Raw genomic sequence first — 27,195 nt, 5'->3', positions numbered from 1 at the left:
ATTTTTAATGGTCTGGCTTTTCCACCTCATCTAATATGCCTAAATTGATCATTGGATGTGGCATGCTAAGCTGCATGAATAATTCAGTCTTTTCTATAAATAAAAATTATAGCTCCACGAACTGCCAACGGAAGACAAATCTCTCAGTGAATTCTGCTTCCTGCTATGCTTGTTGGTATCAGCCGTTTTCACCAGAGCCATATTAGCACAGGCAGGCTCTCCTTTCCCAAATCACTGCCACTTAAAATCAGAAAACCTACATGTATGTAAGTGCAAAATATTAAAGACCTGTGAATGGCAGACATGGAAAGATAATTGTATGCTTATGCTGCTAGATCATGTGGTGCTTTAGGTTTTGAAGACAATTTTGCATCTTACTGGTCTTACTAAAATTATAAGATTGAAGGAGACTTGAAAATTTTTCACAAACACTTGCAGTGTGGAAAATACATTGTATGGAATTTCTGTCTCCTCTCCTCCCTCCCCCCCCAAAAAAAATCCCCTTTAGAAGACTTGCTCAGTTGTGAAAGTGTCAAGAACAGACAAACTTAAATGGAGTATGGCTCACTAACTATTTCACTGTGCTCCAGTATTGCCATAAGTTTTTAGTATTAAGTTTTTAGTGTAATGATGTTTTGTAGCTCCTTGCTGTGTGTTAAGATGCATTACCAATTACCCTCTCTCTGTTTAAGAGGGTGGCAGGGGGTTTGTTTTGCTTTTTTAGGTTAGTATGAATATGGTCTGTAGTAAAGCACTGACACAGTTATGGTGTTTCAAACACCAGGTTAGACAAACATCTATCAGGGATCGTCTGGCTGATACTTAGTCCTGCCATGAGTGCAGGGGACTGGACTAGAAAACCCCTCGATGTCTCTTCCAGTCCTATGATTCCAGTCCTAAGATTCATGAATAATAAAAATCCTACTTCCTGTATTGGAGTTCAGATTAAACTACTTCAGCTTCTACAACGTAACTGGGCAGTTCAGCTTTATGCAAATGTCTGTTGTTATGGCTTTTGGGGCTGTTCTGTGGCATCATCAGTAACTTATATGGGGTGGCTGGTAATGGCAGTTGTCAATTTCTTTGGACCCTGCAGCCAGTTGTTTTGCAAACCAGTCAGGCTAGCACAAGGAGAGTGGTGTCCTTTAGATTCAAATCAATAACTTGCGTCAGTTACGTGTTTGAAGCTGATCAAAGTGGATGCCACACATGTGGAAACATGGGCTGCCTGGCTGAAACAGATAATTATCATAGAAGATAGGAGAGTGTTTTTTTTTTGTAACCATTTACCGATTGTCAGTATATCTGCTATTTTACTAGCCCAGTGCAATCTTTGGAGAGTATTTCAATTTTCCTATTTGCTACTGACAAGACTGTTTGGTATAATATTGCCCTTGCTATTTGATTGCCTTCTATTGACTAGTTTCATAAAATCATTTACAGTAGCGGCATCTGCTGATTATAAGAGGATGTAGAAAAGGGCGCAGTCACTGCTAATCATTGATAGAAATTATTTTGCTGGTGCGAGCTGGTCTCCTGCTTCATTTCTTTGTTTGCAGTATTTTTAATTCGGTAAAAAAACCAACAACCCAGTGACGACTTATGTCTGAGTCATAAACCTAGTCCCAGATTTGGACCTTAGCGTCCAAAATATGGGGGTTAGCATGAAAACCTCCAAGCTTAGTTACCAGCTTGGACCTGGTAAAGCTGCCACCACCCAAAAAATTAGAGTGTTTTGGGGCACTCTGGTCCCCCCAAAAACCTTCCCTGGGGACCCCAAGGCCCAAATCCCTTGAGTCTCACAACAAAGGGAAATAAACCTTTTCCCTTCCCCCCTCCAGGTGTTCCTGGAGAGATACACAGAAGCAAACTCCGTGAATCTAAACAGAGGGAGTCCACCCTCTCTATTTCCAGTCCTGGAAACACAAGCACTTCCCTCTTCACCCAGAGGGAATGCAAAGTCAGGCTAGTAAATCTAACATACACAGATTTCCCCCTGACTTCCTCCTCCCACCAATTCCCTGGTGAGTACAGACTCAATTCCCTGGAGTTCCCCACTAAAGAAAAACTCCAACAGGTCTTAAAAAGAAAGCTTTATATAAAAAGAAAGAAAAATACATAAAAATGGTCTCTCTGTATTAAGGTGACAAATACAGGGTCATTTGCTTAAAAGAATATTGAATAAACAGCCTTATTCAAAAAGAATACAATTCAAAGCACTCCAGCAACTATAGACATGTAAATACAAAACAACAAACCATTTTTGTACTCACAACTTGGAAACAGAAGATTAGAAAGCAGGAAATAGAAATCCCCTCATAGCCGAGAGAGAGTTAGACAGAAGACCAAGAACAAAGGACTCACACACAAAAAACCCAGGTGTTTCAGATACTTCTTTCCAGGTGAAAGAGACGTTAACCCTTAGCTATCTGTTTATGACAGGTGCACTTAGTAATCCTCTGATGTGGGCATCTCTTAAGCTGTACTGCTTTTCAATTCTCCAAGTATACAGTGAATGCACAATGTTTTTCCTTTACAACTGAGATTGTAACTTGGTGTAGCAGAGGCTGCAGGGGGAGCTGGAAGAGGGACCAGAGCAAGAGAATTGAGATGCCAATCGGAGAAGAGGACGTGGAAGTGGCAAGTTGCCAGTCAGAGAGAAAGCGGTAGCCCAAGTTGATGTAAAGCGCACAAACAATGCTGGGGTGAAGGGGCTGGGACCGGGGAGAAGTGCAGTACTGAGCCTTAATTTATTTGTGTTACTGCTCTGAGTGAATGGGGAAGGAGAGAGAGTCAAGGAAACCAAAGGCCATTTTACTCACTATTCTGTCATTCAGAAGTTTAATTTCCAGCCAAAGGAGGATAGACTGTCTTACAGCTCTGAGCTTTGAAAATTTAAGGGCAGCTGCTACAAGTTATTTTTTTAAATAGTATTGCAACCCCAGGTGTTCAAAAATAGTGATTCAGACACTCCAAAACATGAGATTTCCTAAAATGATAATTTTTCCGTCTTCATTTGCTGGGGAGGTTGGGACGGAGGAAGCTGCAAGAAAAACACCTCAAATGCTGGGAGTTGACAACACTGTTAGGGTTGATTTGACTGTAGGACTGAAAGCTTCACTATGCTCTGTTAAAACCTTGCAATTGTAAACTTAGCTCCTGCTGCTACAGCAAATCAATCCTTGAGTTACACACTGCATTTCAAACACATTCGAATGCAAACTCTATGCACACAGATTTGGCTGAATTTTTAAAGACCTTGAACTATGTCAGCCTGAAGGTCAATATCAAGCACCTCATACCATCCTGTTTTTTGAAGGGGAAAAAGGAGTGAGCATTTAAAACAAAAGTCAGAATTAGCAGAGGTAACGATGCAGGCTTTGGGGCATGTAAACAAAAGTAGTATGCTAGGGAATTAGTACAGTGCAAATTCACAGTAACTTAGATCTCCTGGTTTCATGTCAAAGAGTAAATGTTTTGTGTAATTTACACACAGCATGACAGCCTTTCTAGACATTCTCATTAGATGCTTTCTAAGACATTTCTCTTATTAGTGAGCCTAAGACCTTTAAAATAAAGTACCCGCATAGACATTACAAATTTTATCCAGATTGACAAACTGAGTTGGGGATACTAAAATGTGAGTCTAATGTACCAGATTGTGCTTCAGAGCATGCAAGAGCAGTTAATTTCAAATCAGAGACATTAGTATGATATCTAGAAGTCTTTGGATCTTTGCACATTTAGCCCAATGAATAGAGACAACCTTACATAGCACCCTCCTAAATTTAGTATCTACACAATTTAAGATAAAACAATGAACTATGGAAATTTCTAAGAATATTTTCATAACTTTTTTCCCAAGAGCCTTGTAACAAATAATTTGAACAGCTCTTCCAGTGAGTGTTCAGCTTTTTTGAAATTTGAATTAGGGCACTTCTGATTAGGATGTCTGTGCACAAACACAGCTTCCATTAGCATCATGGGACAATGATTTCTTGCTTCTTCATACACGCCAAGGAAAAGCCAAAACATATTTTCATAGTGGGCCACGTTGATTCCATTAGTGTTGTGGTACAATAACTGTTCGCTACACAAACGATAGCTTTTTTTGCATGATGGAACAGTTATTGACTTCATCATTAATCAGCCACATTCTGGCAGCCTAATAGAACAGAACAAATGACTCCCCCCACCCCCACCCCACGCTCCAAACAGGCCATACAAATAGCAATGGCTAAAAAATTACTTGGGTTACAGAAGGAGCTGAGAATAAACATCACAAAATCCAGTCTGATTCTTTGGACTTGGTCTCCCCCTCCTGCCTCCCAGGTGTCTCCTTGAGAATTGCTCAGCCCATGCTCTAAGGTCTGTTCTTCACTGGAAGTGTGGTGCTACCTCATGTCAGCAACATGATGCAAAATCCTATTGAAAAGGCAGTTGGTAGTTTCAGCGTTCAGGGAGGGGCAGGGGCAGTGTGCAGAGCTGCCTAGCCAGTCCTCCACCTAGGAGAAGCAGGGACATGTCACCGCTGGCAGGGAGCCACCTCAGATGAGCACTGCCTGGATCCGGCACCCTGAAATCCCTCCCATGCCCCAGTCCCCTGCTCCAAGCCCTCTCCTGCACCCAAACTTCCTCCCAAAGCCCACGCCCTGCACCCCTTCCTGCACTTCAAACCCTCGTGGCCATTCCACCACCTAGGAGCAGCAGGGACATGTCACTGCTTTTGGGGAGTCACGCAGAAGCAGGTAGGGAGCCTGCCAGCCCCACGCCAACCGGATTATATACTGGACTTTCAATGAAGATCGAAATGCCGGTTTATAGAGCTTTCCGGTTGGTAAAGTGCTAGATAACACAGCTTTTACTTGATAAACCAAATATGTAAAGATATGGAAAATATATAGCACATTTCTCAAAGCTGTTTCCAAATCTTTTGTTTGTTATAACTGGAAACACACTGAACTTTGGGGATAAACCTGTTCTTTTCTTAGATTGTAAGTTTTTTGGACAGGGACTGGGTTCTTGTTCTGTGTTTGTGCAGCACCTAGCACAACAGAGTCCAGCTTCTTGCTAGGTGTTCGTAGGTACTACCACAGTACTAATAATAAATAATCTAAATAGGTTCAGTTGGTAACTGCTGAAGAGGTGGGGCTGAAACGAAGAGCTAGCAGCCTGGTCCAAATTTTGTTGCCAGTCAACCAATAGTTTTGGTTTAAACCATTCTCTTGAGGTTTTTTGGAAGTACAGCATTGTAACAGTTGTGCATCTTTTTATTATACTCTATCACAGCACGATATCATTTAAATAGCTGACATCTATTTTCCTCCTCTGTGTTCTAACCCCTTGTTTTGAGTTACCCAGTGAATGAAAGTTGACGTATGTGTTTATTTTCAGTCACCCAGCATGGGCACCCTGATGGGAGTGTACCTTCCATGTATGCAGAATATCTTTGGGGTTATTCTCTTCCTTCGATTGACATGGATGGTGGGAACAGCAGGAGTTCTACAGTCCTTCCTGATAGTCTTAATCTGCTGCTGTTGTGTGAGTACATGATCAAATTAAGACACGGCTCATACCATGTGTGTACCTCTTGCAAAGCTTTTACTGTGCTCCTATAAGGGGGGTTACTATACGTGTGTGTAGGACTAAGACCAGGACTACACCAGAAACATTTGGCAGCATAGTAATGTCAATTAGGGGTGTGATTTTTTTTGAAGGGAGGGGGGAGGTAAATATTACTATAATGGTAAAAGTCCTAACATAGATGCAGTTATAATGGTGTACAAGTGCTTTTGCCAGTTTAACTTAGGCTGGACGTCTGTTGGTATAGCTACGTTGGGTATAGCTATGACAACTTTTTCTGTTTTGCTTATTTTACTAAACAGGGAAAGTATTGTATTTTTGAGACGGTTACTTTCGTAAATATATCCATTGTCTTGTTCTCCACAGACTATGCTGACAGCCATATCAATGAGTGCAATAGCAACAAATGGTGTTGTTCCAGGTAACTGTAATTAGCAGATTCCTCACTTCAGTCAGAATAGCACGTCTATGATCCATTTTGACTCACTTTCCTCACTGTAAATACAACTGTAAACGTGCAAATCTCTGTGCTAACTAGAAGATTGTGGTTTAATAAATGTAGATTTTTTTGTTGCTTTCCATTGAAATTAGATGAGAAGGCAAACTAATATCCTGACATGTCAAGTGAAGAACTGTATTGTACCTTCTCCAGAACTGCCAACCCTAAGTGTTAAAAAATCATGAGCCAGGTCCTCTCTCCCCCACCTCCCCTCCCAAACCCATCAGATTGGCTTAAAAATCATGAGGTTTTTTTTTTAAATACCTGTTTTTTCTTTCTTTCTTTAAGGTACTTTTGGGCCACATTTTCAAACCTTGATCTGCTACCATAAGGGCTAGTAACTATTTTAAATGAAAGCTGAGATTCTCCCCATATCACATGCCTCCCAAATTCAGGTTTTTAAGAAACACAGTGACTTGCTAAAATCATGAGTTGGCAACACATTTTTGAGAAACATGTCTTGTACTGACATATCTGCCATTTCTATGGTCTCACTGCTATTTTTTGCTTCAGATCCCATCAAGCTGAACCTCATAGCAGATTGAGGGACTGTTATTATTTAATGAGGAAGAAAAGTAGTTTAGTGTATATAAAATGTGAAATCCAGAAAGTTAAAATATAGCTTACTCTTCAGAATGTTGATACTAGCTAATCTTTCATTGGACACTAAACAGATTTGCACTGCATGTAACTTAGTTCATCTGTGTTGTAGCCCTTCATTTACCCAGTTTATCTGTGCATATGACTGTTTCTCTTATCTGAAGAGAGTGAGAATATGATTTGTTTTGAGTCTAACATATTTGTATAGAATGGGAAATTGCAAAATAGAATAAGAATACATTAAATACCATAAGCACTCTGAGGATTTCGGTCACTGCAAATTACTAGCACCCACCTGTGCATTTGTCCCCAAATGTAAAAGATTTAAGTACATTTTGGGGGAGGAAACCTGGACTGAGTCAAGATACAAGCTTGATTTAGTATCCTGTATTTCTGCTGAATGCTGCTTAGACAAATGAGAGCTATCTTTGTTTAGTTTGCTGTTGTGTAAACAAAGGTATTTCTGGTAAAGATCTGAAAAAAGCTAGATATGCAGTTTATAACTTTGTATGCATGTTCTGGATTTTTTAAAATGTCGAGTTCATAAAATAAAAATATTCTGGAAAATACCACCTCCCTTTCCTGTCTTGTAGCTGGGGGCTCCTATTTCATGATCTCAAGGTCCTTAGGTCCAGAGTTTGGTGGAGCTGTGGGACTGTGCTTTTACTTGGGAACAACATTTGCAGGAGCTATGTACATACTTGGTGCCATTGAGATTTTATTGGTGAGTAATAATGCTTATGTGGCAATTCACATGCAGAAACTACTGCAGAATTCCTGCCTCATAGGGATAGAATTATTCTCATTTTGAAGGGGCATAGAGGTTGAAGGCTTATATTGTCAAATGTGATTATTGGGTGCCACTTTTATTCTTTTCTAGGGGCCTGACTTTCAGAAAGTGCAGTGTCCACCCTCTGGAAGCCAGGGCCCTTGAAGGTATCTCATTTTGGCTATCAAAAAACAGAGACTCTCCAAATCACTATTCACGTTTGAAAATGTAGGTTGAAGTGTGACTTATTCCAAGCCACTCAGTGAGTCAGTGGCATAGCTCAGGTTAGTTAATTGTATTTTGGAGGTAAAACTACAAAACTGCCCATATCGATTGACTATTCTGCAGGGTGAAGAATCCTAGCTCAATGTATTTTACAGATAGAAAATTGATTTACATTGAAATAAATGTTCTGAGTATGCAACACTTATTTAAAACTGAAACATGCAATAAGCGAAGGTATATTTGAAACTCTCGTTGTCTTACTGCAGCCTTTTAGCTAACTTTTTGTTTTGTATTTCAGACATACATTGCACCACAAGCAGCAATTTTTCATTCCACTGGTGCTCATGATACATCTAGTGCTACGTTGAACAACATGCGAGTTTATGGAACCATATTCCTCACCTTTATGGCTGTGGTAGTTTTTGTAGGAGTGAAATATGTTAACAAATTTGCTTCTCTCTTCTTGGCCTGTGTAATAATATCCATATTGTCCATTTATGCTGGTGCTATCAAGTCCATCTTCGATCCCCCTGCATTTCCGTAAGTAATCTTGCTGGCTGGGTATGTGAGCCTGCAAGTCAGAAATATCTTCGGTTTCCATTTAGAAGCACTGATTCAATGGAAGTTATTTTAAAGTTACCCAGCCAATATGGCAGCACTTTCGTGCTATAAAAATTATTTACTTTATGAATGATAAATTTTATGTTGCAGTGAGCATAGTTCGATAAACCCATGAAACAAAGCTCATTAGCCTAAAATAAACACATTGTTAACCTTTACCATCTTTAGCCAGTTCCTCTAGGTTTGGGTCTTCTGCACAGGTAGAGGAAGATGGATGGAAGTTGACACTTTTTAACCAGTTCCCCCTCCTACAGAAAGAGAGAACCAGATACTCTAGATGAACCATAAACTCTCCTCACATGGCATCTGTTCATTTGGTGTTGCAAAGTTGCTTTAGTTCTGAGCCAGAGTACCATTGACTTAGTCCTTTTTGTTTTAAGTTCTATGTAGGCTTATGCTGTACAAGGAAATGCACAGCACAGGCAATGGTAGCAGGGGATTATGCAGTGCAGTTAGGGTAGCTTAATCTGACAAATTATTCACTTGACAAAAGTAGCGTAATGCTAAATGAGTAGTTGCAACCCTCTGCTGTCCCCCACGATGCATGTAGAGCCCAGTCCGCACCATTGCAGTGAAGAGTGGGAGTTTTACGACTGACTTCAATGGAAGTGGATAAAAAACAAAAACCAAACTCAGATACGTATGATCAGGAATAAATTAAAATGCAACGTTTCTCTCTCCCTGTAGCTTTCTCTTAGTTAGTGAATGCTTCCCTCTGCTTGTCTACTCATGCTGGCACTATGTGGGCCTGGAAAAGATCTTGAGTCAAGAGGCAGGACCAAATAAACTGAGACCATCCCCTGGCAGATATTTGTCCAATCTGTTATTAAATATCAGTTAGGGGGATTCCACAATCTTCTCTGGAAGCCTATTCCAGAACTAAACTATCTTTATAGTTAGAAAGTTTCTCCTAACATCTAACCTAAATCTTCCTTGTTGGAAACTATTACTTTCTGTTCTACCATCAGTGGACATGGAGAATAATTGATGAAAGTCCTCTTTATAACAGCGCATATCATATTTGAAGACTGTCATCAGGGCCCCCCCCCAAGCCTTGTTTTTCTGGGCTTAAACATGGCCATTTTTTTAATCCTTGCCTCATAGATCATGCTTTCTAAACCTTCTATCGTTTTTGTTGCTCTTCTCTGGACTGTCTCCAATTTGTTCATATCTTTCCTAAAGTATGGCACCCAAAACTGGACACAGTACCCCAGTGCCAAATAGAGTGGGACAGTTACCTCTGTGTCTTACATATGATATTCCTGTTAATACACTCCAGAATTATATTAGACTTTTTAGAAACTGTGTTAGATTGTTGGATCATATTCAATTTGTGATCCACCAGGTCCTTTTCAACAGTATTACTGCCTAGCCAGTTATTCCCCCTTTTGTATTTTTGTATTTGATTTTTCCTTGCTAGGTATAGTACTTCACAGGTATCTTTACTGAATTTCAGCATGTTGATTTCAGACCAGTTCTCCAATTTGTCAAGGTCATTTTGAATTCTAGTCTTGTCCTCCAAAGTGCTTGCAACCCTTTCCAGCTTGGTGTCATCTGCAGATTTTATAAGCATACTTTCCACTCCGTTGTCCAAGTAATTAATGAATATATTGAATAGTACCGGCTCCAGGACGAACCCCTGTGGGACCCTATTATATACACACTCCCCCTTTTCCCCCCGCCCCCTGCCAGTTTGACAGTGAACCATTGATAACTACTCCAAGTACAGTCTTTCACTCACTCATGCATAAAAGTAGAGCAAAAATGTTGGCTAATATTGTTTTTGTCATGGATTACAGCCACAATGAAACGTCCTGAATTTTTCTGCTCTCCACTCCCGACAAACCAACTGGAGAAACATAGCAGTAACCCCCTATTCACACTGGTAATCTAGGCTTGGTCAGCCTGAACCTCATATGGCCCCATTAGTTTAGTATCTGAGTACTTCACAATCTTTCATGTATTTATCCTTAGAGCACCCCAGTGAGATAGGGAAGTGCTATTGTCCCCATTTTATAGAGAACTGAGGCACAGAGAGACTAAGAGACTTGCCCAAGGACACAAAGGGAGTCTGTGGCAGAGGAGGAAATCGAACCCTGGTCTCACAAATCCAAGGCTTGTGCTCTATAATCCTTTCCCTCCATCTGTTCTGAATCCCCCTCTGCCAGCCCCACATGTAGGCAAAATATCACCAGCTGCAGCCTGGAAGTGGGACACCGAGGGGAAGTGCAGAGAGAAATAATTACATGTTCAGTTTGAATATTAAAACAGAACAACATCAACATATACGCTCCTGGTTCTGCTGCCCAGGAAAGTCTTATATCTGGAACATGTTGTTAGGAAGGAGAACCACTTTAAAATCCCAGTGTATGAAAAGGGAAACATTACACTTTCCAAATAACATCTGGTGCGAGTAACCATCTTTGCTTAGTATGTGGTTCTACATGACTCTCTCATTCCTCTTCCAGGATTTGCATGCTGGGTAACAGGACCCTGACAAGAGATCATTTTGATGTTTGTGCCAAAACAACAATTGTGGGCAATATGACTGTGGCCACCAAGCTCTGGGAACTCTTCTGCCATACTTCTAACTTAACCACTGATAACTGTGACAAATATTTTCTGCTCAACAACCTTACAGAGATAGCAGGTATTCCTGGAGCTGCAAGTGGCATTTTAAAAGGTATGATACAAAAGGCTGTTGGATCAAAGGAAATCCTCTTGTTAAGAGTCATGCAGAGCAGTTGAGGTGGATTGAGCTATTCTATGCTAGTAGAGAAAAAGCACCGAAGAAATCTAATTACAGTTAAGAAAACCCTTTTGAAGAAAACTGTTAGAATACTTTAAAGAGTAGATGGTGTTAATCGCTTTTCTAGATAGAGGCTTAGTCTCAGTTCTACAAAATTGACTGAATGAGACTGATATTTTCAATAGAAACTCAACTACATTAATATTGTAGGGCGAATTAACCTGGGCATCCTATATAATTCTTCAAAACCAGGCTAAAATATCTGGGTTGGAGAGCAGTGGTAGGATGTTACATACTCCGATTTATAACATAGTAGATTCTAGCTGGAAGAAGCATAGAAGTGTGTGCATGAAGGTGATTTATCTGTGTCCTTGCTCTCTACAAACCTACTGCAAAGCTGCAGTATATAATACTACAAAATGCTCACTCTAAAGAAGTACAGGGAACATTTGCTGTGTGCAGGAGATGTGTATGTGTTCATAAAGTTCCTATTTAACAAGGAAGATCAGCAGACATACTCACTGCTTATTCCATGCATTATTGAAGCATTAGTTAAATGCAAATCTGTGCAGTCATACTACTTCCACTTCCTAAAGAATAAAATAACTTCCATCCAGATATCTGGTCAGGGTTACCTCTTTAGGTTTTTTCAGTTACTATGTATATGTTAAACTTTTTCATCTAATATGCCTAATTTATGTGGCAATGCTAAACTTGTGTTGCTTTGGTTAGAGCAAGTCTATTTAAGTGGTACGTTAGAATGATATACATCAGTTCATTAACTTTAGAGAATCAAAAAATAAATGTTGCATAAAACTTTCTATGCAGTTGGTTTGTGAGGTGATAATCCAAACATGTTCGTTGCGTTTGTGAAAAGTTTGCATGAAAATACAATGGAAACCTTTTCTGATTTGGAAGTTTTATGTGTCTAGTTTTGTAACTGTAGTAACCCACGAAGTTTCACTCCAGCCTGTTACTGCTTTGAGTAGATCATTAAGAGTTCAGTAAGTTAGGTTTGGGTTAGCCTGTATTTACTATTCTCTTTTTGGGGTGGTAACTCCCCTTTCCTGCCCTCTTCCTGCCCCCCAGATAATCTGTGGAGCAATTATATGGAGAAAGGAGAGATACTGGAAAAAGCTGATTATCCATCAGTTGATGTACCGGGGCTGAAAAGCAACCTTCACCTTTATGTGTTTGCGGATATAGCCACTTCCTTCACAGTACTAGTTGGCATCTTCTTCCCTTCAGTGACTGGTGAATACTGGGAAAGGGTTTTGTGGGATTTTTAATTAACTTTATATGATCTTTTGTAGTGTTTCCAAAAACATTTTCTTAAACTGAAATCATGTTTAGGTATCATGGCTGGTTCAAACAGATCAGGAGACCTCAAAGATGCGCAAAAATCTATTCCTGTTGGAACAATTCTGGCTATTGTCACCACGTCACTCGTCTGTATCCTTTAAAAGTAGAATAGAAGTCTAGCATATTGTGACTCAATTGAACTTTTATTATTATTTGTGTTCCTGGTTCACTGCACTGTTTTCAGTTGATATAAATACCACTGCAATTGTCATATGTCAGTAAAAGAACATAAACACTGGTTCAACTGAGAGTATGTAACTTCCTCCCCTCTCTATCGCTTTGCTTCCTGGCTGCTGTTACTTGCTCCTTTAAGAAAGCTGGCTAGCAGTCAGTGGTATCTTGAGCTGGGAGAATGCAGAGATCCATTAAAAACACTGCCAGCTGGTAAGATGGGGAAAGACCATAAATACAGGAATTTCTAGATCACAGTACTTTTTAAAACAAGTAGGTTTTTATTTTGAGTAAAGGAAGGGCAATGTGTGCTGTCTAAGAATTTGAAAGCGAAATGTGTAAAAGGGAACATCAGAGTAGCCAGAGATGGCAAGCTGTAGTAGCTAGGTTGTTAAATATGAAATGGAATTGGGGTGGTGACGGAAAGTTGGAATAAAAGGAATCAGTGTAGACTAGACCACTCTAAAATTAGCTGCTGATATCCTGCTAATAAGCTCTTCTGCAAACTACATGTGAACCAGGAAATGAACCTGTCTGCTGACACTTCTGCCAAACTGCAGATCAGGACCGAGCCCTTTGTCATCAAAGGGACATTGTACTCCATGTCATTCTCCTTCTGTCTTCCAGAGAGCTCCCGTGTGGTACTTCTGGAGGTGACCTCATCATTCCAGAAGTTGTTGTTTGTATGTTGAGGTAACGGGACAGTCTGGTGACCAGCTGGCTTAGTGGTCAGGCAGCGGCCTTACAGTTTCTAGTCATTCAGAGGGTGTCCCGGCCAGCAGGCTGCTTTTACAGGGGAGTATGGAGGCAAGGTAGGGCAACCCGGGCCCACTCCACCTGGTCTCCATCCAGGACCTTAGGGGTTTGTCAAAGTGTCTAGATTCGTAATTGATCTCCTAAAGTTACATTTTCACTGGGTCACTTCCTGCCAGACTGAAGCTCTTCTGTCTGGGGCATGGTTGCTGGCTTACACTCCACTTGGTCTGTTAACGTCCTGTTCAAAGCAGTCTCCTTTAGGGCTTTCAGCTCCCACGGAGGAGTTCTGAAATGTAAAACTAATTTTATTAAAAACATTGACCATGTCTCTTTAATCCAGTCTTTCTTAAATTTGAATTTTGGAACAACAATTTAATCATATTTGTCTCTTAACTATTAAAGATACATATGTACATTGGGTGGTATTAACAGCTCACTGCCCTGCATACCTTGAGTGATCATAATATCTGATTATATAGAGGATACCACTGTATCATAATCATTTGCACAGGGGTAAACATTGAGCTTTAATGATGTTCAATATAATTGCATTGATTTATCATGTCTAAATAAAATTACCTTCCTTAATGTACTCTATACTCAAGATTTCAGCAGTGTGTTACTATTTGGAGCATGCATAGAGGGCGTTGTTCTTAGAGATAAGTAAGTTATGGTGAAATATTTTACCTATAACATGGTAGGGAATGTTGTGCCCTGCCTTTGGCCAATGAAAGTTTTAGTCTTTGCCTTCACCTCCCCACCTCACTAGAGCTGCCTCTTAGGCGTATCTGCATTCAAAATGTAAAGGATACTTTGGAAGAATGGGTTCTGCACTTCCATCTGCTTTGTGTGAATGTTCCCTCCAATCTCTAGTAGTGTAGGGTCTTCAGAAGAACATTTTACCCATTTTGCCTTGCATCCTGGGTTGCCTTTTGAGTTCCAAGGGGTACTAGGTTCAAAGATCGATTTCTGACTTTCTAGAAAATCAAAAACCCGCTGATGTTATCCAAACATTGAATTTCCCCTTTGCTCCCTTGTTCTCCCTTTCTGCCTCCTTACTAGACCTGGTGAAATTTTTCCTTGCAAATAAATTATCTGATGAATTCAGCCCTTTTTTCCTCCTGAGAAACTAATTTTTGATTTCTGCAAATGTATTGACTGTTTGTGAGAATTTATCTAATGGTATAGACAGTCTTGGGCCAATGTGATCTTAGCAGATAGTTGTTACAATGAATAGTTTGCTCTCTGTGACTCATGGGCACTGTGGGCACAAGTTGGAGGATAATATTTTTTATACTTTGATTGAATGGCTGAAACTTTTTAATACAGAATGACTGCTCTTTAAAATAGTGCATGATCATGTCTGCTCACATGTGGTCTTGCTCACGGGTATTTATATGAAGGATTGCTGTTTCCCTTAAATGCTTGAGACCAAAATCTCACTTGTGAATTGAGAATAAAAAGGGGACATGAACATGGTCAAATCCAAGCAACCATTTATAATTAGAAACATGTTGCCACGTTTGACGATCATGTTTCTTACCCTCAGGTTCTTAACCCTGTAAATCAAGTAATGATAGTTATCCTAATGCTGGATTCTACAAACAGCATTTCTGAAAGCTCCCATGAAGATCTTCTCTCAGGGAACAAGCAGGGAACTGCTTGTTAATAAAGTTTGGCATGAGGCTACAATCTGGTTGAAAAGGTCTATCATCACTGAAGCTTTTTGTATGAGTCTGATATTGGGGATTGTACAACCAATTTCCATACTTAATGGTGGTTATTGCATGCTAAAAGACTTAGGGCAGAAAAACGAAGGTGTCACTGGTTGTTTAAATAAATAGGAGAGCTTGGTTTTAATGTACTAAGGACGGCTTCTGACCAGATGAACAGAAACGAGTGCTTGGTTAACAAGGCAATAGAAGTGTTATAAATAACTTAAGACTGAAGCGAGTTTTCAGATGGCTGTCCTTGGAAAATGGGCGCAACCTTCTTTTCAGTAGTGGTTAGCTTGCTGTTGGAGGTCGCTTGGGTTATTAATTCAGATTTTTTCCTATATTGCAGTTTTCTGTTCAAGAAGTTGCTGGAAATTTTGGTTTAAATAAAAGCTAACATACTTCTTGTTGGCTTACATTTGAATAAGACAGACTCTGTCAAAGTGAAATATAAGACTGGTTAACCTTTCTTTATCCTACAGGTATGGTGATGCAGTGAACAAGAACTTAGTGGTGGGGACACTTTCTTGGCCCTCACCTTGGGTCATTGTGATAGGTTCATTCTTCTCTACCTGTGGAGCAGGCTTACAGAGCCTCACTGGAGCCCCCCGGCTACTGCAAGCTATAGCCAAGGACAACATTGTTCCTTTCCTATGGGTTTGTAAATATTAAATAACGTTCATTGTGCTGCACGCAGCATGCACGAACCCCCCTGGCCTAGCCAGTGGGTAAGGTTATGTTCCTGGAGACCGGCAGAAGGAAATTGGAATATGTAGATGTAGTTGGCAGATATCAGAAACCTGATTGCTGAGTTGCAGGCTGGTTATGCAGAAATCAGGCCACTAAACTTCAAGCTCCCAGTCCCTGCTTGCAAGCCTACCAGCTCCACTACTAACCCTGCCTACACTTTGATCTGGTGCTAGGAGGAGTGGAGCAAATGTAACCGCTGAGATTCCTCCAGCCCCTCTCGCTATGGGATATTTGGACCTTGAGAGTGAGGCCTGGTCTACACTGGGGGTTGGGGGGAATCGATCTAAGTTATGCAACTTCAGCTACGTGAATAATGTAGCTGAAGTCGATGTACTTAGATCTACTTACCGCGGTGTTTTCACTGTGGTAAGTCGATGGCTGACGCTCTCCCATCAGCTCTGCCTGTGCCTCTTGCACTGGTGGAGTACCGGAATCAACAGGAGAGTGCTCGGGAGTCGATTTATCGCATCTAGACTAGACGCGATAAATCAACCCCCGCTGGATTGATTGCTGCCCATCGATCCATCGGGTAATGGAGACAAGCCCTCACTGGTCATCTCTCACCCTTCTTTGGTGTTTCTGCCAGAGTAGGGCCCCAGTCAGGTTTCATGTGTTGGAGTGGGAGCCATATCTTCACTTTTTAGTTGCTGTCTACTGGTTGCAGACCACTACTGCCTCTTCTCCGACTAACTTCTTGCTTAATCTTGTCTAAAGCAGGGGAAGGCTTTTCTTCCTAGAAACGGGAAGAAAGGGAGATGGACAAGGATTCCTCACTCTAAAACTAGATTTTAAAGTGAGGGTCTATGTTTAAAATAAAAAAAAAAAAGGCAGGTGTGCATTGAAGGGAGGATTTGGATGAATATTTTTCCAAATCATGGAGTCTGACATCAAACTCAATGGACTAGAGATTGGAAGTAGAGGCTAGCTGGACTCCTGTCCTTGTCCTTCAATGAAAGATATGAAAATCCCTCCCCACACTATCTTTGAAGTAGGAAATAGATTTTATTTTAGAATGTTACTGAACATACTTGTAAGCAGTGTCAAGTTAAGCTATGAGTCAAGTGTGATAGTACAAATAAATCATGTTCCTTTTCTTTTTTTGTTCAGGTTTTTGGCCATGGGAAAGCAAATGGTGAACCAACATGGGCGCTTCTGCTAACAGCATTAATTGCTGAACTTGGAATTCTTATAGCTTCCCTTGACATGGTGGCTCCAATTCTCTCCATGTAAGGAACAAAGTTACTGTTTACAAGACAGATATGGCAGGCTTTTGAAGTCTGTTAACTTATTACCTTTTAGAACCTCTATTTTAAATAAATACAACAGTTACTGGAACAGAAGTTCCATTTATTTAAGGACTACAAATGACCTGACATCCATCTTAGTGAACATGTACATTGTCATGCCTCTGAAATATATCATGAGTGAACATTTTTTCTGACAAAGCTGGATTGGTCTTCCCTATAGAAAACCATATCATGTTTGGTGCTCAGCAGTTGGACAGAAGGAATTTGGTTAGCTTCCTTTGTAAAGAGTCTCTGACCTTTACATCTAATTTGTATTAACAGTTTAGGCCTGTCTTTAGTGACAAATTGGAGATATAGCCTCTTGTGGCAAAACAGATACTGTTTTGGTGTTATGTGGGTGACATTCAGACCTTTCCATTATTACAGTTTGTGTCAAAAACTGACATGCTAAATTGTTCCTTCTCTACAGGTTTTTCTTGATGTGTTACCTCTTTGTCAATCTGGCATGTGCAGTACAAACACTTTTAAGAACTCCAAATTGGCGGCCCCGATTTAAATACTATCATTGGTAAGCAAATTATTCCGTGTATTCTTTGGTTTACTCTAGTCCGTATTCTGTGGTCTACTGAGGGGATTTGGAAGACTGTCGTTAGCCCTTCATATGAGGGAAGAGCTTTCTAATAGAGGGGATGTTAGTGTGTGTTTTCTGCTGCTGATCACAGGCGTGGAATGTTTCTATAGGTGGCTTTTGCAGCTAGCCATGGAGGACCTTAATCAGGCACCTCATTTCTGAAATTGTGTCTTGGGCCACCTTAGGGTGGCTGAGAAGATGGAAAGATTCTGCAGTGCCCTGGCGCTGTCAGGAGGGACTCAGTTAAGGCTGCTTGATTTCTTCCATCCATCTGGTAGTAGTCAGGGATGCAGGAAGAAACTCCTCTGTTTAGTGTGGACCAGAATTGTGGTGATTAATGCAGAAATTGTGTCATCCCCACAATAAAGTATATTACAACTGTGGTGATGGAAGTTATTGTTTGCTTTTTACTGCCATCTCTTCGGGAGAGAGGATACAGAAGGTGAGAAACATCAAGGGGGAAAGCAACTAAAATAACCAATGGGTTTGTGGCAGGTACTTCAAGCTTTTAGCTTTTTCTCCCCAGGTACTTGCTAATAACTATTTTTTCCCCTCCCAGGGCTTTATCATTTTTAGGCATGAGTATTTGTCTTGCATTGATGTTCATTTCATCCTGGTATTATGCTCTGGTGGCTATGCTCATTGCTGGCATGATTTACAAGTACATTGAATATCAAGGGTAAGTATTTTCAGAAGGAGAAGGGTAAGGGGAGACTTGGACTTACTTACCATTTATTGGTTCGGCACATGAATGGGCATTGCTTTGTGTCTATGGTATTAGTTTCCTATGTGAGAGTATTTTTGCAACTGCTCTGCGGTGGTGATTCCAGAAAGAATTTATTAGATCAGGACATGTTTCTTGGGTAAGCATCTGCAAAATGTTTCTTGAAATCTCTGTGTTAGCGGAAATTGGGGGCCTATTTTGGGGATCTAGTTCTCTGCTCCACTTTACCCTCCTTGAACTTTGACGACTTCTAGCCAAGGAGGCCTGAAGGAACCTTATCTAAAGCCATTCCTTTTGTTTCATAAATTGGCCAGGCAGTAAGGTTTTTAGAGAGTCTTGTGGGGAGAGAACCAGCACACAAACTTAGCCTGGCTTGGGATGCATGAGATTGTTATTTTCAGTCTCGTAGACTGGTAGTTTGGCTGTATTACTTCATCGTTCACAAATCCAATGGTGAAGCACATGGTGTGGTTCACACATGATGTCCCAGGGAAATCTCAACCACAGACAGGAGTGATTTATAAATTGCAAAGTACTCCACTTAGGAAGGCACAATCAGCTGCACACATATAAAATGGGAAACGACTGCCTAGGAAGGAGTACTGCAGAAAGGGTTCTGGGGGTCATAGTGGATCACAAGTTAAATATGAGTCAACAGTGTAACACTGTTGCAAAAAAAGCAAACATCATTCTGGGATGTATTAGCAGGCGTATTGTAAGCAAGACACGAGAAGGAATACTTCTGCTCTACTCCGCGCTGATTAGGCCTCAACTGGAGTATTGTGTCCAGTTTTGGGTGCCACATTTCAGGAAAGATGTGGACAAATTGGAGAAAGTCCAGAGAAGAACAACAAAAATCATTAAAGGTCTAGAAAACATGACCTATGAGGGAAGATTGAAAAAATTGGGTTTATTTAGTCTGGAGAAGATAAGACTGAGAGGGGACATGATAACCGTTTTCAAGTACATAAAAGTTTGTTAAAAGGAGGAGGGAGAAAAATTGTTCTTCTTAACCTCTGAGGATACGACAAGAAGCAATGGTCTTAAATTGCAGCAAGGGCAGTTTAGATTGGACTTTAGGAAAAAACTTCCTAACTGTCAGAGTGGCTAAGCACTGGAATAAATTGTCTAGGGAGGTTGTGAAATCTCCATCGCTGGGGATTTTTAAGAGCGGGTTGGACAAACACATATCAGGGATGGTCTAGATAATACTTAGTCCTGCCTTGAGTGCAGGGCACTGGACTAGATAATCTCTCGAGGTCCCTTCCAATTCTATGATTCTCTGATGTGTTTGCTTGAAATACATCTTGCAGTTCAGCCCAGTGAGTACATTAGGTTGTGAAGCACATCTGTAAATTTGTTATAAAGTAATTATGACTTCTATGCAAGAGCAAGGAAGTTAAACACTGCTGAAATAATACTACCTAGGTCATTATATATCACTTTTCATCAGCAGATCTCAAACCATGTATTCACTAAAATATGTGATTCATTGCAGTGCAGAGAAGGAATGGGGCGACGGTATTCGGGGTCTGTCACTCAGTGCTGCCAGATATGCCTTGCTAAGACTGGAAGAAGGTCCTCCCCACACCAAGAACTGGAGGTAGGCATTTTGGATGTGCAAAATGCAGATTTTGCTGAGCTTCTGGTTGCATGTGCAGGGTTCAAAACGATGCCCACAATTTACATGTAAATAATTTGCTTGGAACTGGACTGGAGCTTTGCTATCTTAAAATACAAAAGCAGTTTAAGAACTCAATCTTTTAATGGGAGTCAAAGCATGTGAGTAAGTACTGCACACTTAGTGTGAAATGCACGCAGCCCATGTAAGGTATTCCTTGCTACATTAACTACACTGGGGGTGTCCTGCAGAGACAGAGCAGCAGCCCATCTTTTCTGGGATGTGAATGGAGTCTTGATTCAGGCCCTGTGTAGGCTAGTTCAGAAAGTGGAGTTGGGGAATGATTCACAAGATCTGTGATTCCAGGAATGCAGTGGCCTAATATCCTGCAGTAGTGGCACAGAGGTTGCTGATGTGGCTCCAGCTTTAAAACTGGAATAGTGACCAAGGATTTCTCCCTCTAACCTCTGCACTTCAGCTGGATGCAGCCGGATTACATGGGCAACATGCATTTTGCTCTGAGAGAGCAGAGTTCTACGTGCAGCAGCTGGAAAATAGTAAGGCTTAGGGGGCTGAGAAATCCTCATTAACTGAAAGGTAAACTTGTACTCTTCCATGACTTTCATCTCTGAAGTGCATAGCTCAGTCTAGCTTGTGTTATGTTGCTAACTAGCACTACTGTATGGGGATATTGAGCACTCCTCTATCTATCGAGAGGAGCAGAAGTCTACCTTAAATAATACAAACAAAATCCTATACATCATGGTATTGTGTTACTCATAGCTGAATGTTGGGAAAGAAAATCCAAATGTTGATAATGTCAGACTGAAGTTGCATGTATCTCACATGTCAGAAGAAGGTGAAATTCATTTGTCTATTTGGAATGTAATCTTAATTCCCATGTGTTTGGTACACAGTATCCATACAGACCTAGAAGGTAGTATTATTGCATAAATGTAGTATGCAATGTGTTTTGTATTGGGCAGATCCCTGAAAATCAGCCTCTGTGAGTAAAATGCTAATGCAGATGTCTCTGACTAGTAAAATCCTTTCTTCAAACCCACGTGGAAGAAGACTCTCCAGACAGTATTCCAGATCTGCTTTGTCTAAAGAAATAAAATATCAAGTACTGCCCTTTCAGTACATATGGTGCAGAGATAGTACTTCACTGGTGTGGGTATCAGTGTTAATGCTGAAGCATAATTATGATAACTAGTGAGGCAAACATTTAAAAAAAAGTTTTGTAAGTATTACCCGGACTGCTTTTTCTTTTCTTCTAGGCCTCAATTGCTGGTGCTTCTGAAATTAGATGAAGATTTGCACGTGAAGTATCCGAGGTTGTTAACATTTGCTTCTCAGCTGAAAGCTGGCAAAGGTTTGACTATTATAGGGACAGTGATCCAAGGAAATTTTCTGGAGAGTTATGGAGAGGCCCAAGCTGCTGAACAGGTGCGTGCTTTAACTATTGACATATAATAATGATTTTACACAATTGTAGTGAATATTTATTAAACTTCGTGGAAAGTAAAGCAGGCTCCAGTAAAGCAAAGCTCTTAAACACAAGCATACTAGATGCCTGTTGCCCAAAAGTGTTAAAAGACATGCTTAAGTCTGCTGCTGAATTGGGAGGGTCTGAAGATCTAAAAACCACGTCATGGCTGCGGCATTAAGTTCTAGATCGTATGTGTATACATCTCTAGCTCATTTAACAGGACACGTTGTCACCCAAATGAGAGAACTAATGTTTCATTATGTCGACTGATTCACGTAAGGGATGATGTGGTCTGTAATTTTCTGAACTGATCTGGAAACATCACAATAGCCATTCTGAACCCATCCCATTTGCTGTATTTTGCTTATTCGATGTAGCGGTAGAAGACTTAAAGTCCATTGCACCTTTCCTAATGCTTAATCATTTACATCTGCTTAGTCACAGGATACCATGATATTCCCAGCCCCCCATCCCCCAAGCTGTTCTTGAAGATGTGGGAGACAGTACTTTAAAAATGGAAAGCTAATTCATGTATCTGTGGGATAACCTCTTGCTACGGATGAAATTATTGTTCTGTTTATATCTTGCAGCCTTGTTATAAAGTCTTACAGCATATGAAGCCTTATACTACATATGATTCTCCTGTCCTTCATTACTCAAAATAGGGCAGTAAACTGCCCCTGATGAGTATATGCAGATGACAGCATGAACATGCATAAGAAATATAATAATCAGTTGATATAAAGGACCTGAGTTCATTTTAATGGAGAACTTTTTTCCCTTGCCTGTCTTCCAGACTATTAAGAACATGATTGAAATTGAGAAAGTGAAAGGATTTTGTCAAGTAGTTGTAGCCACCAAGGTTCGAGAAGGAATTGCCCACTTGATACAGTCCTGTGGACTAGGTGGCATGAAACACAACACTGTGGTTTTGGGATGGCCGTATGGCTGGAGACAAAGTGAAGATGCGAGAGCCTGGAAAACATTTATAGGTTAGTTGTAATATGTGATGTGGTTAGACACGTAGAACCAAGTTCTCTGTACTACTCTACACACATTGTACTTTTGATTGAACAGATTTATTCTGCAAGTTCAGCATCGCTTTCCCACTATTTGCACGAATATTAACAAAAAAAGTAAAAAGTAAAATAATGGCACTCATTGACAGGTATTTGTGTCTATATACCATTTCAAATGGTTTTTAATAAACAATACCATTTTTTCAGTTAAAAAGCCTTTATAGTTGCACAGTTACACAAAAGGAGTAAATACATGTATTTTACGTGAGTGGTGATTTTATGGGTAGGTGGCACTTGCTTGCTGAATAGCCTTTTCCACTATAATTTTCTCTTACAGTACCATAGAAAAGTGACTTTCTGCTGTCTTCCCCTTCCCTGCAGATACTGTGCGTTGTACAACTGCTGCCCATCTGGCTCTGTTGGTGCCCAAAAATGTGTCTTTCTATCCTAGCAACCATGAACGTTACAACGAAGGCAACATTGATGTGTGGTGGATTGTGCATGATGGAGGCATGTTGATGTTGCTTCCTTTTCTACTGAAACAGCATAAAGTAAGGATGAAAAGAGCTAGAGAACAAATTCATCTGCCTACCACTATGTATGCGTCAGTGTATGGTGTGGAACAGTGAGCCAACAATAAGTGAAGATCCTCATACTGTTCTCTCAATACGTTTTTTCTTGTATTATATATTTATAAAAAATGTTTTTTGACCCACATGTACATTCTGCTCATGCACAATACATTCTTATATTAGCAGAGTGTATCTTTTCCTACGTGATCATAGCAGGAGTGGTCATACAAACTCAGAAATTTTTACCTTTTAAAAAAAATGAAAGGTACTGCATTGAAAAGGCAGAGTCCCTGTAGCTGTGTTTGACCTTTTTTAAAAATATGGAGATATACCTATCTCATAGAACTGGAGGGGACCTTGAAAGGTCATTGAGTCCAGTCTCCTGCCTTCACAGTAGGACCAAGCACTGTCCCTGACAGTTTTTTGCACCAGATCCCTAAATGACCCCCTCAAGGACTGAACTCACAACCCTGGGTTTAGCAGGCCAATGCTTAAACCACTGAGCTATCTTTCCCCCAAAAGACTTGCACAGTCTTCTGTTGATAGCTATGTAAATTTAATAAGAAATGTACCATAAACGACTCAGCAGACTGCTTATGGATACCATTTTAAAAGTTATCTCTCTCTCTATCCCATAGTTACCAATGATTGCACCTCTCCTGAGCTGCCTTGCGTTGCTCCATCTCCTGGCCTCCCTTGGAAGAGGCAGCCCATTATTCCAAAGTGTGGTGGTTATTAAAGACAAAGAGGAGGAACCTAGGTCTCCTTAAGTGAAAGGAATCCACTAACCTCTCGGTCATCAGAAGAGATGGTTAAAATAAGAAAATTTAAAATCTTTCAGTAGTGCAGTATCTTTTAAAAATAAGAGAGTATTTATGCCCATTGTGTCCAAAATGTTGTGCTTTTAAAATATAGTGCCCTGGGGATTTTTGGTGACTTTTTCCCAGTTTGTCCTCTGCAGGTAACTTGCTGGTCCCTACATCATGGCTTTAGGCTGGATGGGAAAATATTAAGCCTCCTGAAGCCGCTTCAGCTTTGGGTCACTTGATGGGACCAGGAAACTTATCAGCCAATGTAATGGCTATGATTGGTTTTGTCGTGACAGGAATGCAAGAAAAAAATTAATCTCACCAAACCTTGGCATATAACACACCAATATTAAGTTATTTTTTGTTGAAGTTTAAAAGAATATAAAGATCATAAAACACCCCAGAAGAATGAAATATGTCAAGATTTTGTGGCAGACTCACCAACAAGCAGACCAGGGTGAATGAATAAGGTTTTATTGAGGTATCTCCTCTCCCTCCCTCCCAAAAGTCATGGGTTTTGTCAAGGGAAACATAGCAGTGAAAAATGTGCAGACTCGCTAGTGAGAAACCGAACTGGGATTTTTCTTAAGTTCTAGTTCATAGGATCATCGGGCTGGCCTCAAATGGCTTTTCTTTGTTATCTTTAAGCCAAAAGAAAATCTGGATACAAATTTAGGGCCTGCCTTACATTAATGGCTCATTAACTGTGTTTGTTAAAGTCATGCTTGATAATCATCTCAGTTTGTCAACACAGTGCGTCAGCAGTGCTCCTAAACTATGCTTGATTTCTGTGATGGGAAAGTCAACAATATGGATGTGTTTAAAAAAAATCCATAAGCCCAGTACAATAACTATGTTGGAAAACAAGGGTGCTATATTTATTATAGTTCTGTTCTGTGCAGAAAAGAAGTTGTTGGTACACATGTTTTAAGAGCTTGTATTTTCTCCCATAGGTCTGGAGAAAGTGCAAAATGAGAATTTTCACAGTAGCCCAGATGGATGACAACAGCATTCAGATGAAGAAGGACCTGGCTACTTTCCTTTATCAACTACGAATAGAGGCAGAGGTGGAAGTGGTAGAAATGGTAAGGGATTGATCCTATTTCTCCTTAAAGTTTGAATGCTAGTAAGTTGTTTGATTACAAAGAGGAATATTTTTCTTATTTCTGCAGCAAAACAGTGATATTTCAGCTTATACCTACGAGCGGACCCTAATGATGGAGCAGAGATCTCAGATGCTGAGGCAAATGAGACTGACCAAAACCGAAAGGGAAAGAGAGGTATGTCATTCACTATAGAAAAAGCTAAGGTGGATGAATGCAAGCGCTGTTCCTAGTACCATTTCAAATCCTTCATATAGCATAGTAAAACCTTCATCAGTTAATACACAGACACTTCTCACATCTTGAAGAAAACGAACATTCAGTGTAGCCTTTTCAGTTTCTATGTCTGAAAACTAGGTTTATTCCTATTGGTTAACATCTTGCCTGCACTCATGGAGCCATGCTAGAAAAGCTTTGTCTTAGGAAGGAATGTATGGTGGTCACATAAGCTGTAAAAAGCCTTTTGTGCATTTCCCTGAATGATTATGTGATGCCCAGTTAGTTCAGAATACAAGTCTGAGGAGGTTTCTTGAAAGTCCTGAGTTTCCGATACATGCGATATCCTGGGTTTGTCCCAGTTCATGACGCATCTTGTTTTGCTAGTGTGGGTTTATGTCGTGTCTTGGATTCTGGTAGAACAAGGCAACTAATTCACTTGGCCACCAAAGCTCTTCAGTTTGTATTATCCTGTTCCATCTGAGCAGAACAGTTTTCATCAGCTTGGGGTCAATCTGTGCTGCCAGGTTCCATACTATTTTACGATGTCAAGTTCTCTATTTCTCTGTATAGAGACACCGCCATTGGTCCATATTCTGGTTGACTCATATGCACCATAATCCTATTTGCTCTTTGTGTTAGTGAACTGCTCTGGCTCCTCTCCTGAACACAGGTGAAGAGTACAATGAAATAAGAACTATTTAATTGGTGAAAGGGATCCGGAAAAGATAAAATTAACCTGTGAAAGTAGAACTCAACTTGCCATTTAAACACTTCTCAGGCCCAGCTGGTAAAGGACAGACACTCTATAATACGGCTGGAAAGCCTGTACTCGGATGAAGAAGATGAGGGGGAGACAGTACCTGATAAAATTCAGATGACATGGACAAAAGAGAAATGTGACTCTGAAAAACGGAACCGGAACACTGCAGTGGAAAACTTCAGAGAACTGATCAGTATTAAACCGTGAGTCTCATTGGGGCCGATATCTCAGACCTCTTGGGGTTAAAGTTTTGCTGTGCTGCTGTCCATTGTACGTCATCCCTAATGACAAAATAACTTGACTTCCTTTTTAAAAAAATGGTTTAGTATTGCACAAGTCTCTCTTGCATTTAAATGTTTAAGGCTTTAACAGTGGAAAGTCAGCAGTTAGTCACCCTAATGCAGAGCTAAGCTTAAAGGTGGGATGTGGCTATGAATACTAAAAAAAAAAAAATCCCCAAAGTTTAGAATTGACCCTTAAGTTGTGGCTTCATAAAAGATCGAAGAATTGTTTGTAATCCCTTATGTAATATATGTGTATCTGCCAATAAACTAGTGCTGGATGGTCTCAGATACACATATATTACATAAAGCAGCAAAGAATCCTGCGGCACCTTATAGACTAACAGATGTTTTGGAGCATGAGCTTTCGTGGGTGAATACCCACTGCTTCAGATGCATCTGAAGAAGTGGGTATTCACCCACGAAAGCTCATGCTCCAAAACATCTGTTAGTCTATAAGGTGCCGCAGGATTCTTTGCTGCTTTTACAGATCCAGACTAACACGGCTACCCCTCTGATACTTGATATTATTACATAAGGGATTACAAACAATTCTTCCATCTTTTATGAAGCCACAACTTAAGGGCCAATTCTAGAACTTTGGGGATTTTTTTTTTTTTAGTATTCATAGCCACATCCCACTGCTGAGTAACTCCATGAAAATTCCTGAGTGTTTGAAATTCCTATTCATTGGTATAGGTAATTCTAGCATAGTTTACTCTTAAAAATCCATAGAAATTCTGTGTTTAAATTTAAATTGATGTACTCTTATCTCCCTTTCATGCTTTCAGAGAGTGGGAAAACCTGTAAGTTTTTTTGCTAATTGTCTAAAAATGTTTTTTGGTGAAGAGGAGTGGGAAGATATAGAATTCTCCCTAGATGAAAAGGAATGACATTATTAGCCTACATTTGATACT

The 27,195-nt window shown here is 40.3% G+C and overlaps 1 protein-coding gene across 4 annotated transcripts in view; it reads left to right on the top strand.

The window, feature by feature from the left end:
* Positions 1–27,195, top strand: part of SLC12A4 (solute carrier family 12 member 4) — a 107,733-nt gene that overhangs the window by 74,561 nt on the left and 5,977 nt on the right. For all 4 annotated transcript variants that reach the window (XM_050922685.1, XM_050922684.1, XM_050922687.1 and 1 more), the window contains exons 4-22: positions 5,395–5,541; positions 5,950–6,004; positions 7,276–7,406; positions 7,975–8,216; positions 10,766–10,980; positions 12,136–12,300; positions 12,400–12,498; positions 13,941–13,998; positions 15,533–15,707; positions 16,908–17,026; positions 17,517–17,615; positions 18,238–18,357; positions 19,901–20,005; positions 21,304–21,472; positions 22,312–22,507; positions 22,916–23,085; positions 24,869–25,000; positions 25,088–25,195; positions 26,016–26,200. In XM_050922685.1, coding sequence (XP_050778642.1) covers positions 5,395–5,541; positions 5,950–6,004; positions 7,276–7,406; positions 7,975–8,216; positions 10,766–10,980; positions 12,136–12,300; positions 12,400–12,498; positions 13,941–13,998; positions 15,533–15,707; positions 16,908–17,026; positions 17,517–17,615; positions 18,238–18,357; positions 19,901–20,005; positions 21,304–21,472; positions 22,312–22,507; positions 22,916–23,085; positions 24,869–25,000; positions 25,088–25,195; positions 26,016–26,200 — 2,690 coding nt within the window. The remainder of the gene's footprint in view (positions 1–5,394; positions 5,542–5,949; positions 6,005–7,275; positions 7,407–7,974; positions 8,217–10,765; positions 10,981–12,135; positions 12,301–12,399; positions 12,499–13,940; positions 13,999–15,532; positions 15,708–16,907; positions 17,027–17,516; positions 17,616–18,237; positions 18,358–19,900; positions 20,006–21,303; positions 21,473–22,311; positions 22,508–22,915; positions 23,086–24,868; positions 25,001–25,087; positions 25,196–26,015; positions 26,201–27,195) is intronic.

Source organism: Gopherus flavomarginatus, chromosome 14 (assembly GCF_025201925.1).
Source record: "Gopherus flavomarginatus isolate rGopFla2 chromosome 14, rGopFla2.mat.asm, whole genome shotgun sequence".
NCBI classification, from domain to species: domain Eukaryota; kingdom Metazoa; phylum Chordata; order Testudines; family Testudinidae; genus Gopherus; species Gopherus flavomarginatus.
This window is presented reverse-complemented; position numbering and strand designations above follow the sequence as displayed.